Source organism: Esox lucius, chromosome 5 (genome assembly GCF_011004845.1).
Source record: "Esox lucius isolate fEsoLuc1 chromosome 5, fEsoLuc1.pri, whole genome shotgun sequence".
NCBI lineage: Eukaryota > Metazoa > Chordata > Actinopteri > Esociformes > Esocidae > Esox > Esox lucius.
Genome location: NC_047573.1, coordinates 27,739,457 through 27,754,534, shown reverse-complemented (window position 1 = coordinate 27,754,534; position 15,078 = coordinate 27,739,457). Strand labels below are relative to the sequence as shown.

The 15,078-nt window shown below is 41.3% G+C and overlaps 1 protein-coding gene across 1 annotated transcript; it reads right to left on the bottom strand.

Annotated features, from left to right (window-relative positions):
• Window positions 1-7,912: 7,912 nt before the first annotated feature.
• On the bottom strand, window positions 7,913-14,777 carry LOC117594526 (syncytin-1-like). Its single transcript, XM_034292402.1, has 2 exons — window positions 14,505-14,777; window positions 7,913-9,715 (listed from the first exon to the last, which is right to left on the bottom strand). The coding sequence occupies exon 2, from the start codon at window positions 9,452-9,454 to the stop codon at window positions 7,913-7,915; it is 1,542 nt and encodes a 513-aa protein (XP_034148293.1). The 5' UTR covers window positions 9,455-9,715; window positions 14,505-14,777.
• Between the last annotated feature and the right edge of the window lie 301 nt (window positions 14,778-15,078).

Below are 15,078 nucleotides of genomic sequence, written 5' to 3'. Positions count from 1 at the left end.
ACAAAATTCCACTCCATTTGCTCCTGATCACCCTGCAGAAAGAGGATTTTACTGTGGAAGTTAAAATAATGTAGGAGCCTTTCTGTGTTGTACGGCCCCAAGACAGCATTGTGTGCCACAACACCAGTGGTAGAAATCGAGGCACACAGAGTGATGTTGCCTCCACTTTGTGCAGGGACATTAACTGTGGCATGTTGGCCCATCACATTTCTCCTTCTTCTCTTTTTGAAGATTGAATCCAGCTTCATCAATGATTGTAAAGTTGATACTACTGTAAACTGTTGCTAAAGTCTGAGTCCCCACTTTGATTCAGCACTATGCAGTGAGATTCCTGAATCTTCTCACCTAGATTGTAATAGTTTATGAACACATATGTAATATCCAAGAAAAAAAATCTTTGTGTTTACAGTTAAAGTGCAGTAATTGGCTTGCTCATACTTGAACAAACTGGAATCGCAACTCCTTCACTTAGGGAGTTCCCCTCAAAACGCACTTTGTATACCTGCTTCATTCGGATGGCATTTCTCCTGCATTGGTGAATATTGTGGAACAGTTGATTGTCCTGTTTTATTCTTTGCTGAATTTCTTTGAAGTGGAGTGGGTTGTTCTGGACTACCATGGCATCAATGACATGGTCTTGTTCAATTGAAAATAGACTTGTTCGTACTCTCCTCCCTCCTCTTACACCTTGGTAACCCTAACCTTCCCCTTCCTCTCTATCCATGTCTTCTTATATTTTCTTCTCTTGATCTTTCCACTATTTCAATGGCCTCCAATGTAGCCATCTCTTCTGCCTCTACTCCTCCCTCTTCTCCTCTTCTTACAACCTCAGCTCTTTCTAGATTCTTCTCCTACATCCTCAACTCTTCTTGATTCTCCTCCTAAATTCTCAGCTCTTCTTGATTCTTCTCCTAAATCCTCAGCTCTTCTTGCTTCCTCTCCTAAACACTTCTTGATTCTTCTCCTATGTCCTCAACTCTTCTTGCTTCTTCTCCTACATCCTCAGCTCTTTTTCCTTCTTCTCCTACATCCTCAGCTCTTCTTGATTCTTCTCCTACGTCATCAACTCTTCATGATTCTTCTCCTACATCCTCAGCCCTTCTTGATTATTCTCCTACATCCTCAGCTCTTCTTGCTTCTTCTCCTACATCCTCAGCTTTTCTTGCTCCATCTCCTCTTCATATACCCTCTACTCCTCTCCGATCATCTCTTTCTACCTCTTTAACTGTTCCTCTCCTTCTGCCAGATCCACCACCTCTCAGTCTTACACCTCTTCCTTTTCCCCTTCTCATTCTTCTTCTTTGTTGATTTTCTTTTTCCCTTTTCTAGTTGTTGTAATAAAGAGAGCTGTTTAAACAATTAGGAAAATTCAACTTTTTGGGTTTTGTGTTTTACTAACTCATCAGATATCAATTTGGGGCTGATTGGAAACATACCATGTGCAACTGAGAATTTAACAAATAACAGAATTTTGTTTGTTGTGTTTGGAAAATAGTACACAAATGTTTGTGATTTTTGTAAAGATCAATAAAAAGAGCTGCAAATGTCTTTTCCTGATATATTAAAGTTTTGGTCGGCTGTAGGAACTACTGTAAAAACATTTGAGAATTTTGTGCACAGTGTTTTGAGGAAATCATGCATGTGATTTGTATCTTATATTAAATAAAGGAAAATGTTCAATCTGTTTAGAACAACTACGAAGTGTTCAGTTTGGAGATGTGTCAAATCGATTATTTTAGTGTTCAGGTCTTTAAAATGGCAGTAGTCAGAATGGTGATTTATGGCCCTGGGGGGCGGGACTTCCATATTGATGTGACAGGTGGGCGGGACATCCGGTTTGTAGGGTGGGACTTCCGTTATGACGTTTGTTAGGGTGGGACTTCCTGTATGAAGTATGTTAGGGTGGGACTTCCTGTATGACGTGTGTTAGGGCGGGACTTCAGGAGTGACGTATGCATGTCCGGTGATTTATGATTACATTGATGTGTCAGTGTTTGATGTTTTACGACGCCTGATGAGCAAACCAGACTAGTGTTATAACAGGTGGGTTATGTTTGATGATTAACAAATGGGGCTTAGGGTTCCGGAATGTTAATTAACAAATGGGGCTTAGGGTTCCGGAATGTTAAATTCCCAGTGTTGTGTCGGCGGTAAGTTGTTTGGTGTTAAACAAAAGGGTGCCAGGGTTCCAATGCCATGTGGAACAGATGTAAACTTCCATGTTTTACAATGTGGTTATAACATGGTGTTTTTCCACAAGCACGGAGTTACACGTGAGAGACATGTTTTTTCTGTAAGATATAAAGAAGGGGGTGGGTAGGGACTTACGATTTTGGATAGTTTCAGCCCAGCTTTCATTTTAACAAGAGATGGGCTTCAAGGTGATATCTGCCCTGTAGTAATGGTCCCTGAATAACCACTAATACAAACTGTAGTATATACAGGTCAGAAATCATCCCATGTCTCACGGTTTGTAGTCCAACACAGCATTACAGCAAACCAACATCGCATGAGCAATGCTATTGTTTTGAAGGAGCCTCCATGGCCCGGGCCAACCACACATTACGCAAAGGTGGATTGTGTCGCGGTTTGGGTTTTAAAATATTGTTATAAATAAAAACAAGTGTATGAGCAATGGTGAGTTTTGTAATAAAAATGGTTGTGTAAAGTCAGCATTAACTTCTAAGTTGCATTATAGGGCAAAACGTTACAAAGTTACCAGCAAGGTAGCGTATAAATTTGCATGAACAACGGCGAATCGTTGACAGGTAAGGATAGGTTATTTCAGGTAATTAAAACAATCGTAAAGGCGTCTTTTGAAATTGTACAACAGTGATCAACGCAAGATTGTTTTCCACACATTGGTAGAAATGTTTAATAATAGGCAACGTTGGTTAAAAAAAAATACTGTAGTATTTGTGTTAGTATGTGCTTATGCTGTCACTTCCGGGTGAAGATGTGCTGCATTCTCTTAATGAACAACTTGTGAAATCTGATTTTGTATTGCTGTATTATGGTCCTGTGTTTGTTAAATGTTGAACTGATTAATGGCGATATGGTGACAATAGCCAGCGTTTATATGTAAGCAGATGAGTTTATCGTTAATATATACAATTATATGACGCAATGTCTCGGCTGAGCTGCGAAAATTAACGAGAACGGCGGTTCTACCAGACAGGATGTATCAATATATTTGGTTGGCAAATGGCTACAATAATCAGAACTAAATAGTTACGTTTTATCCTGAATTTGTATCATTGCAGCATGTATAGTTCTAACAGAATATGAATCTAACGTGAAGAACGATGACCAATGACAAAGTTAAGAGGCGTTACTTGCTGGAGGCGCCCACGGCTGCGATGTGAAGACAGTAATTAAACCCCGCAGCATCCACAAAAGTCAGCTGTTGTTTCAAGCGTGGAGTAAATCGTTTCTGTTGTAAGTACAAGTTATTTTATTTGAAGTAATTTATTTGATTTGTGATGCAAATACAAACGAGACATTTGAACTTTTTAAGAATGCGTAAATAAATTTTACGATTGCGCAATCCATTCATTTTTAGCTGTATTTCGTATTGTCTGTTTAAATCTCTGGTTTAGGTTGAGCGGAATTAAACACCGACCGTGTTTGGTAAACACATTTTTGGACCTCCAAATCTTGGTAAGTAGACTTTTGACATTATTGTTAATCAGCTTTAATTACTTGTATACGCTTGTTAATCCTATTTGTATTTAGTTCAAGTGACCAGCAACTGCGTCAGTTGGACTGGTCGGTCAGACTGTGATCTTACACAACCTAAGCAGATACTTTGTGTAAGTTCAATTATTTACAGACATTTTTGTCTTGTTCTAAAGTGTTATTAACAATTATGACTATGCATACTGACCCTTGGTACAACATTCTATATTCCAACAGATTGAGGACAGCCGGGTGATGATACAAAGTACATTACCACAATGGGGTCAGTTACGGACACCCTTCCTTGTGGCTGCACAGCGTGAGGGGATTTTTGTTTTGTTTTCTTTCAGGCTTGAAAGCTGAAGGTAATACAGCCAACTCTTCAATACTGCACTGTATGTGAATGTATGTTTGAGTTAGAATATTTAAATCTGAAAAGTGGATTGTTATTTACACGTTAAACCAGAGAAATGGCGAAAGAGAATGCTAACAACAGACCAGACACGGAACAGCCAACAACCTCTACACATAATCAATCGACCACACCCCAAAATACAAATGAACCAACCGTTACTTTGTTACACAGCGATGCACACAATAATCCTCAGATACGAGGCTTGTTAACCGAGCTTAGTAACCCCCATTTTTCACACGATCTAGTTGACACTCCTTCGAGCTCTCTGATGCAAACTCAGTGCAGTGATGGCGATGTTAGAGTTATACAACGTAATGCGTTTGACAATGTTGAATTACGACAGTTGATAAATTTACAAAATACTGGTGAAGTTGGTGATTTTGGCACATTCTACGCAAGTATTATGGTTGGCTTGGATACTTTGATTGTTAGAGCTTCAGACTTTGTACACGGGCCTGGTGATCGTCTGCAGATTGAGTTGATTGGTGAATCTCTGATAGACCCCGTACATGTGACCATGAGAGCGGATGAATATAATGAACGCACGTTTGGTAATTTACTTGAAAATGTTATGCAGAGTAATGCCGAGCTTATGATTGATGAATCACTAGAACTGGTGGTACAAATTGTCAAAAACCGTGAGGGTGATGCCCCGCGACGTAAAGATCAAACATTGTTGATAGATCAGATTATCAATAAAAAAAGAAGACATTTATATGTGGCTGTGAATAATGATTCTACGTGTTTTTCTGTTTGTTTGATGGGTATGTTGAACACATCCTGAGGCCCTGGTTAGTGGTTGTGAGTTACATACGGGCGCTGGTTTAGCATTAGCTGATTGTGTGGCATTCACAGATATTGTTCGGTTTGAAGAAATGACAGGGTGTAAAATTGTTGTCTTTCACCGAACACGGGATGGTCACTTTACCAACTTTCAAAACAGCGAGGAAACCCACCCTAGAACTGTCTTTATGTACTTACACGATAACCATTTCTATGGCATCATTAATCTGAAGGGTTTTCTGGGTGTGTCTTATATCTGTGACTGGTGCTATACCGGATTCAACACACGTGGTGATCATGGTTGTAAACATAGCTGTAGTGTCTGTCTTCATGAAGATTGTCATACCCAACCCCGTAACACAAAGCAGTGCCCTGACTGTAAACGGATATGTTATTCAGATTTTTGTTATAGCCAGCATAAATGTTTATAGCACCACAAAAGTGTGGATCGTTGGGTTAGCAGGTGTGACCAGAAGAAATACTGTGTCGATTGCGGCCGTTATTACAATGTTAGTATTACCAACTATAAAGCACACAGGTGCATGGCTAACATATGTCACAATTGTAACGTGGATCTGGCGGTCGAAATGAATCATCAGTGTTTTATAAAACACTCCACGCCCGAGGACCCCAGTGAGCGCTACATATTTTATGATTTTGAGACTATTGCCAATCCGGTGAATGGTGTACACACTGCAAATTTTGTGTGTGCAATAAGCTTTGATAACAAGACGTGGTGTTCAGCTGGAGATGGTTGTCACTGCTTTTTTTCAAAAGTTTAGGCAACCGAAATATAATGACTACACATTTATAGCACACAACTCTAAAGGTTTCGATGGTTACATCTTGATGCAGTACCTTGTTAACAATGGTATTGGCACGACACTTATTGCTAATGGTAGCAAGCTCATGATTTTTACAGACAGCACTTTCAATCAGAGATACATTGATAGTCATTGCTGTCTACCTATGAAGCAGTCAGCCTTGCCACGTGCTATGAGTTTTAAGGATTCGAAAAAAGGCTACTTTCCTTACAAGTTTAACATCAAGGAGAATGAGAACTATGTTGACGCTGACACGACTGGTTGATAACTTTGTACGGGGTGAGGGCGGTGATGATGATCATGTCCTTGCTAATGCAGACACAATTGCCAGAGATAAAAGAACATTAATGTTGAAAAACCGAGTAGTGTCTAAGCGTTTCAGAGTTGTGTACTGCTCCCTGATTACAGCACAAGGCCTTATGGGTACTAAACCACAGTCTAGGATGGATGGCGGTTTTGACCCACGACTACAACACCCGTTCAGCTGTGTCATTAGTTGCCCCAGTAACTCTGGTAAAACATATTTTGTGAAGATGTTGTTGGATAATGCTGAGGTTGTATTCTCCAAAGAAATTCAAAATATCGTCTGGGTTTATTCATGTTGGCAACCGCTGTATGATGAACTGTTGAAAGTAAGGGAGATACATTTTATAGAAGGTCTACCAACATCGCTGTGTGATGACAATCTGCTACCGATTCAGAAAAACAACCTTTTAATTATTGACGATTTAATGAAAAGTGCATCAGAGAGTTTGGAGATGGAGAGAGTTTTCACACAATATTCACACCACCGTAACCTGAGTGCAATTTACCTCGTCCAAAACATTTTTGTTAAAGGCAAATCTAGTAGAACTATTAACTTGAACACAAACTACCTCATCTTGTTTAAAAACCCCCGCGACAATCAGCAGATTAGTATTTTAGGCAGACAGATATACCCCGGTCTTTCTCGATTCTTCATGGAGAGTTTTAAAGATGCAACACATCTGCCTTTTGGTTATTTACTTATTGACTTTAAAGCTACAACACCAGAAGACTACCGTCTGAGAACAGAGTTATTTTCAGGGGATTGGCCTGTCGTGTACGTTCCTAAGAAAGTTTGATCATGTCTAAACTCATTCGTAGAAATGTACCACCTTTGAAAATGATATTTAAGGCACCGGCAAGTCAACGAAAAGTTATTTTAGAATCAGCATCCACCGACCTCATTCTATCACTCTGACCACATTCCTCGTCTGGCGCGCAGTTGAATGCATAAAGGGCATAGCCGTGTAAGAAGTCCAACCTGTCAATAGCCAAGGCTTGGTCCTTTAGGTGTTTTCCTGAAGCTAAGGCCAATTGGTAAAATTCATGCACTGCTGACCCTGTTGTGTAATTTGGTTGGAATGGTTTGCTAGGAAATTGCTGACCATCTACATACATAGCCATAAACTCTAAATTATAATGTTTGAAATTAAATGGATTTTTTGTGTAACTTCCGGTAAAACTGTCATTGTCCACCAATCGATTACAATACATTTTGGCAGATGTCCTAAAAATAGGTTTTCCTGTGTTGGCTTATGGCTCTTTTTGTAGAACAATAAAGGACCCAAGTCAGGGGGAGAAGCGTTCCTTGTTGTTTATTCACAAAATATAGTACATGTCTTTCTTAGATGTTCTGTCTTCTTCCGATCTCTCTCTTCATGGTCTTCCCAGATGTCTCTGTGCTTCTCCAAATGTCATGGTCTTAAACAGCATATATATATACTAAACCAAAGACCAGTACATCCTACTTTCTGGACGTCTGCCAATCATATAGATGTGTTTTACATATGCATCCTAACCTTGTTTGGTATAGTGTCCATTCTTGAGTCCTGGTGCTCCTCTAATAATAGACAACAGCTGATAACTATGTGCACCTCATATAGCACCTACTCAAACATTCTTCCTCTGTGTTGTGTGTTGTTTAACTAGAGTATAGGATTATCATACATTTAGGACATTTAGGAAAAGACATGCTTTCTCACAATTCCCCCCTATGACATTAAAGTACTATTAAAGTAAAATTTACATGTCATAACAACAAGTCTGTAAAGAATAACAACACTTCCTTTGTAAAAAGAAGAGAAGGAAAAAAGTTACTAAGAATACAAATAATAAAGCGAGCTAATACATCTCACATCCTAATGATGAAAGAGGTACATTTGTGGTTACCTACACATGCACATTAAAATTAGAGATAGACGGTGGGAGTGATGGTACTCTTGTCCTTTACAACACAATCCTGTGAGGGAGAACGGTGTTGGTCAGCACAGGTATCACAGTCACCCTGGGCACACTGAAGCTGATATGGGCACGGCCTGTACTCGCATAGGTCCCGTGGGCGCATGCGCCTTACTTTGAGTGACAGACACCTGTCGACAGCACACTTGGCAAGTGTTATCAAGATAAAAAAGACCAACACTACAACCACCACTGGCATAAACATGTTCAGCAGAGAACCCCCCCATTTACCAAAAATAGATGACAACCATGTAGAAAAACCTAAAACATCAGGATTGTAATTATCGTATTTAGCACCTTCCTCACGGATTTTACCAGCCAAATCAGTCAGTTCTTCAGAGTTATCAGGTATGTAGGTACAACATTCAGTCCCGATAACTGCACAGGTTCCCCCCTGAGCCGACAATATGTAATCAAGAGCAAGTCTATTTTGCATTGTAACAGTACGAAGGGCGACCATCTCAGCTGACTGCAATGTCAAACTTTCAGAGGTCATGTTAGCTAAAGCCTCCAAAGAGCTAGCCATACTAATAACTTCTCTTGCCAACATGGCAGTGCCATAGGGAGGGAATGCAATAGCAAAAAACCTTTCAGTTTCTGTAATAGCTCGTGAATGTCGTGTTTTAAAGGGAGAATCTGTACTCAGTCTCACATGTGGAATTACATAACCCAAATAACATGATCCTCGCCATAAAGGTGGGAGCCATGGATAGGCATTGGGGCCACAAATGAAATGAGTTCCATTAGGAGCAATCATACCCGTAGTTATTAAGTTGCCTAAGGTGTTAGCATAAAATACAGATTCAGTGCCATTCTTGAGGGTTATATTGGCATACATCAAACACTCAGGGATAGTAGTACCATCACATATAGAGAGATCCGCTGTTTGGTTGCAATAACTTCGGCCTACAAACACAAAAGCATTCGAATATTGGTCCATTAGGCTTTTGGATTGTTCTCGCTGTATACACAACCATCCCCTAGGTGGATTAGTAACTACTATATGTGGCGGACGACGCCAGAAATCAGGGCTGTTTCTATCAAAGGCTGGCATATAACTATGACGCCATGATTTCACAGGCACACCTAAAGATGTTACATGATCCTGGACTGAAATGCATCCAGATCGTTTAGGTTCCCTCCAGCAGGGGTCAGAAGAATTTGGTCCGCGAGAGTGCAAGTAGCTGTCATTAACACCCCAATTATTGCATATAGAAAATTTGAACCAACTGAGGTCTCTCCAGATCCCTAACATCTCAGACTGATTGAATGGAATGACTCCTAAGGGAATACCTCCTTTAGCAGTGAACGGTGTATGGGTGCAAATCCAACAACTACTCTGGTTAATCGTCCTGGCAAATCGTAGGGAAAGGGCCAAAAATGTATTAATACCATGATGACCATCCTCATGTCTATGTGCATCAATGTTTGGGACTAGAGCACCACCACACTGTACCACCAGGAAACACAAAGAAACAATTAACATGAACATCGTGATCTATATACCTCAGTAGTGTAAGAATCTACTTCCCTAGTGGCTAACTAATTCCTAACTAGTATTTAATCCAACACAAATATCAATCACAATGGTTCTATTTGGCACATAACAATTGTGAAGAATTCTTCTTCCCGTCCGTTGGTCAATTAGGATGGTCTTGATGCTGATCCCATATGTCACTTTATCTGTGTAGAGTCAGGAAAGACCAGGATACAGTTCGTGTTGTCGTAGGGTCAGGTAGATAATCTGCATAACCTGCAAAAAGAACAAAGAGAGAAAGTGAGAGTATGGGTGTTTCTATGAAAAGGTAGATAATCAGCCTCAATTTTGCTAAATGACGGTTGCAGTGGTTGCATGAAAATGTATCAGATTCTGACCCCTTTCTATGCATCTTCACCCGAGATGGGCCCCCGGTTGCCTATTGCAACCAGTTCTGTAGTCTCAAGGCTCTGCTCTTCGTCATGTTGTACCACTTTGCAATGAGTAACATGTATCCACCTTGGTTTACCCTGTACCTTCACTGCTGATCTGGTGACAAGTAAAACTTGGTAAGGGCCTTCCCACTTTGCTCCTAATGTCTCTGTAAGGTGTTTCTTTATCATTACCCATTGTCCTGGCACTACATCATGTCCCCCCTCGGGGGTTGTTCCCCACGCTTCCTTGACCTGTTTGTCTGCCTCTGCTACTGATTCTGACAGTTGCATACAGTAATTAAGCATAGTATCACTCATGATGTGTATATCTGCTTTTCTCAGGTCTAGCGTGCCTGGTAGTGACATAGGCCTGCCTGTGACAACCTCAAACGGACTTAACCCTGTAGTCTTGTTGTGTGTAGCTCTTATACTGCACAAGACGGTAGGCAGCGCATCAGGCCACGCTATTCCTTCTTGATGCATTTTTGCTAATCTGCTCTTCACAACCTGGTTTTGGCGTTCCACATGACCACTTGATTGTGGATGGTAAGGGCAATGTAGTCGCCAGTCTATGCCCAGGAGGCGGGCTACCTCCTGACACACTTTCCCAGTAAAGTGAGTTCCTTGATCAGAGTCCAATTGTTCCGGTAATCCCCATCTGGGAATTATTTCACGGATCAGAACTTTTGCGGTGTGCTGTGCTGTCCCTTTCTTGGTAGGATAAGCCTCCACCCATCGTGAGAAACGGTCAACAATTACCAACACGTCTTCAAATCCTTTACTCTTAGGCAGAGTAATGTAGTCAAGCTGTAAGTGTCTGAAGGGTCCTGGCGGGGCAGGTGCCCGACGTGTCTGAGCTTTCACTTTTCCTTTTGTATTGTTTCCCATACAGATGCTGCAGTTTGCCACGATAGTTTCAGCTTCCTTCCGCACACCAGGGTTCCACCATTTTCCAATGAAACGGTAGATTATTTTGTCAACACCAACATGTCCCAAAGAGTGAATCTGAGTTATTACTTTTGTGAATTCATCACAGAGCTGGTCCAAAACCAACTCACAACAGTCGTGTTCAAGCAATGTGGAATCAGGCGGGAGCATCAAGGTGGCAGGATTAGAGGGTGTACCACGCTGTATGCTGATATTAGGCGCCTCTAAGACTGTGGACCATTTGTTCCAGCGTGCAGCTGTAACTTGTGCAGCTCGGTTCATAGTCAAGAGAGTGTGCACAGCATGTGGGCATTTGATGATAAGCTGTTGGTCAAGAACAAGAGGTGATACCAGGGATACAGCAATGTAGGTGGCCTGCATAGCTCTCAGACAAGGACCCCAGCCTAAGGCTACATCATCCAATTTCTTAGAGTAGTAACCCACAGGCTTTTGGCGATCTCCATGGTCTTGTGTCAGAACTGATGTCATGTAGCCATCTTTTTCAGCCACAAAAAGGGTGAATGGCTGTCCTGAGTCCGGAATGCCCAGAGCAGGTACTGATGACAGTGCCATCTTGAGTTTGACAAAGGCATCTTTCTGTTGTTCTGTGAACTGAACTGGAGCCTTTGAGTCAGGGTCACCCTTCAGGAGATCATTGAGGGGTTGTGCTATTTCAGCAAACGAATCCACCCAACATCTGTTGTAGTTACACAGGCCCATGAAAGAACGTACATCTTTAATGGTAGTGGGTTCCTTTGCAGCTTGGATGGCCGCAGTGCGACTTTGAGTCATTTCCCGCTTCCCCTGTGAGACTAGCTGCCCTAGATAGGTGACCTGTGGCTGCATGATTTGTGCTTTGTCAGGGCTGCTCTTGTGACCTTTTGCATGTAGATGGTCCAGCAGTGTTCGGAGGTCCCGTGCATGTCATCTCATCTTCAGATGCCAATAGGATGTCGTCCACATATTGTATGACAACCGAAGACATTGGAGGCAAGTCTTGTAGATGCTTCCGCAACGCCTGATGGTATATGGAGGGGCTATTGTGTAGACCCTGCGGTAGGCGTGTCCATTGATACTGCTGACCGTCTACAGTAAAGGCAAGCCACGGTCTGACATCAGGATGTAATGGTACTGACCAAAAGCCATTAGCCATGTCAATCACAGAAAAAACAGAGTGTTCAGGTGACAGTGAGGTGAAAATAGTAGATGTGTCTGCCACCAGTGGGGTAAGTTTGGAAATGGTTTCATTTGCATTCCTGTAGTCTACAGTCACACGCCATGCTCCTGTTGGTTTTTTCACCGGCCAGACCGGGCTATTCGATGCAGAATGTGTCTTTTCCACAACACCCATGTTATGTAAATCTCCAATAACTACCTTGGTTGCAGCCATGGCTTCTTTACTGATAGGGTATTGTTTTGTGCAAGGCGGTGCTTCACCTATAAGGCGTACAGGGTCCATATCCAATTTACCACACTCATTCTTTTTGGTGGTCCATATAGGGTGGTCTTTCAAATTTGTTGTTTCAACCTTTCTGATTCGCCATGTCACCTTTCCTTCATTGATGTCAAATGTTGAGTCCAGTTTCATGATAACATCAAGGCCCAAAATAGGCTGATCAAACGGACCAACCCATATCTCAGCGTCAATTGTCATTGGACCAATAGAAAATGATAATGGTTCAGTTTGTTGCATATCTGTTTCCCCCCCCCCCACACCCGTAGCTCTCATCTTCTTGCCGTTGTACACAGAATGTATGTGTTTTACATAGGATGTGGGCATCACAGTAACTTCTGCTCCTGTGTCCACTAAAAAATCAATCGGGTAGTTGTTAACCAGCATATTCACATATATCCCATCAGACTTCATGTGTACTCCAGCAGAGATGGGCCGTAAGAGGGGGTCTGTTAGTTTCCCTCCACCGCTTCCAGCAACCTTTGCTGTTGCTCATGAGAGAGTTCTTTAAATTTTTGCATTAACATTGTGTCATTAGGATTGTTGTCCTTTTTCCAAGTACCTTGGTTTCTGTTTGACCCGGTCTTGGCCCTTTTGTTCTTCTTATAACAATCCTGTTCCCTGTGGCCAGGGATTCCACAGTAGTAACACGCCCCTTGGATCTTACTTGGTCGGTTTTTAATTGCTTTAGATGCGTTTTCTACCTGCATCAATCTGATGACAGGTGGCCTATTGACATTGTGTTGATTCATGTCTCTATCCAGTCTTGCTAAAGCATCAGCTGTTTCTCCATATGTAGCTTTATCCCAGTTTTTAGTAGTAGCAACATATGTTTTTCTCAGATCTTCATGTATGGATTGCATCAATTGATGAAGAATAGCGCCATTTTTTATGTCAGTGAGCGCATCATCATCCTCCACTCCAGGTAAACCACTGTGTCTGATCACAACAGCCCTAAATCGTTCTTCAAAATCTAAGAATGATTCCTTTGGCTTTTGAACACATCTGGTTATCTCTCCCCAATTTGTGGTGACATTGGTCAAGTCTTTGACATATGCCTGTACTGCCTTCCATCCACTTCTGTTATCTTGGCCGTCCTCACCTAATGCAGTAACAACCTTGTCTTGTAACAGAATGGATTCACGGTTTGTCAAAACAAACCCAAGGAGTTGCACTCCATCCATGGGATGCAAATTATAGATTGTCTTGTAGCGTTTAATAGCATCCCATGTCTTCATTCCCACCTCACGGGGATGTTTTAAATGTTTAGACCATTCATCAAGTTGTTTTGGTTCAGCAGGGTTATGATAGGTCATTAAAACCTTCTTTCCCCCTTTGTCTGGTCTCACTAACTTGGACTTCAGAGGTCTGACATTTATTTCGTCATCACTAGAATCATCATCTGAGTCTAAAGAGTCCCAACTAGGGAGGTCACTCCATGTCGGATCCCAGATACCTGATGCCTTGGCTGCTTTTTTCATTTCAGCTTGAGGGTACAATGAGGAGGGGGTTATTTTAACTGGGGGAGGAGCCACTTTGTCCACTCTCTCTCCCTTCAGCTTGTTCAGTTCCTCCTCCTTTTTCTGTTTCTGTTCAGCCAATGCCCTAACATTTTCTTTCTCCTTTCTCACAGCTTTTTCATGGTTATCTTTAAGAAATGTATCATTCCTTTTCCTAATCTCTGATAACACAATCAACGACCAGTGTGTTTTTTGTAATCCATAAGACATTCTCTGAATTTTTCCCCATGTTTTCTGTATATCAGAAAGATTCCATAAATTCTTTTCCTGGAACAATAGCATATTTTTTCAATATCTCTTGGAGACACTCATCTAATTTCAGGCTTTTTTTTATGTCATCAGCTAATGATTTAGTAATTTCCTCAATTGTAATATTAGTCGGGGCTGCAGTCCCCTTTTTTTCTAATGTAGTTTTTTCAATTAAAGACGTCATTTCTTTTCTTCACCTTACTTGTACAAGATTATTATTGCAATTACTACACACGTGTCAACCTGTTATCCAAATAACAAGGACTCCTAGATGAATAACGAAGCTTTGCACTAAACAGTGGCCTATAATAGGACTTTACACATGTGTCACTTACTACTCAGTCTAGTAAGCACTTCCCATCACAACAGGGAAGATTTCACACTACAGATAGTGTACTTGGATACATATCACTCAATTGCATGTACTATTACAACATATAACCTGACCATTGGTTCTTTAAAAGGTGTAGATTCTGACTCACCAACCACTGTCAGAGGATGAGGAAACCAACTCCCAAATGGGTGTGCACCGTCAGCAATCTTCTCCTCTTGATCAACGATGGATGTTTGATGAAATTGATCTCAGAACCCAACCTATCCGGGTCACGGCACCAACTGTTGGCTTATGGCTCTTTTTGTAGAACAATAAAGGACCCAAGTCAGGGGGAGAAGCGTTCCTTGTTGTTTATTCACAAAATATAGTACATGTCTTTCTTAGATGTTCTGTCTTCTTCCGATCTCTCTCTTCATGGTCTTCCCAGATGTCTCTGTGCTTCTCCAAATGTCATGGTCTTAAACAGCATATATATATACTAAACCAAAGACCAGTACATCCTACTTTCTGGACGTCTGCCAATCATATAGATGTGTTTTACATATGCATCCTAACCTTGTTTGGTATAGTGTCCATTCTTGAGTCCTGGTGCTCCTCTAATAATAGACAACAGCTGATAACTATGTGCACCTCATATAGCACCTACTCAAACATTCTTCCTCTGTGTTGTGTGTTGTTTAACTAGAGTATAGGATTATCATACATTTAGGACATTTAGGAAA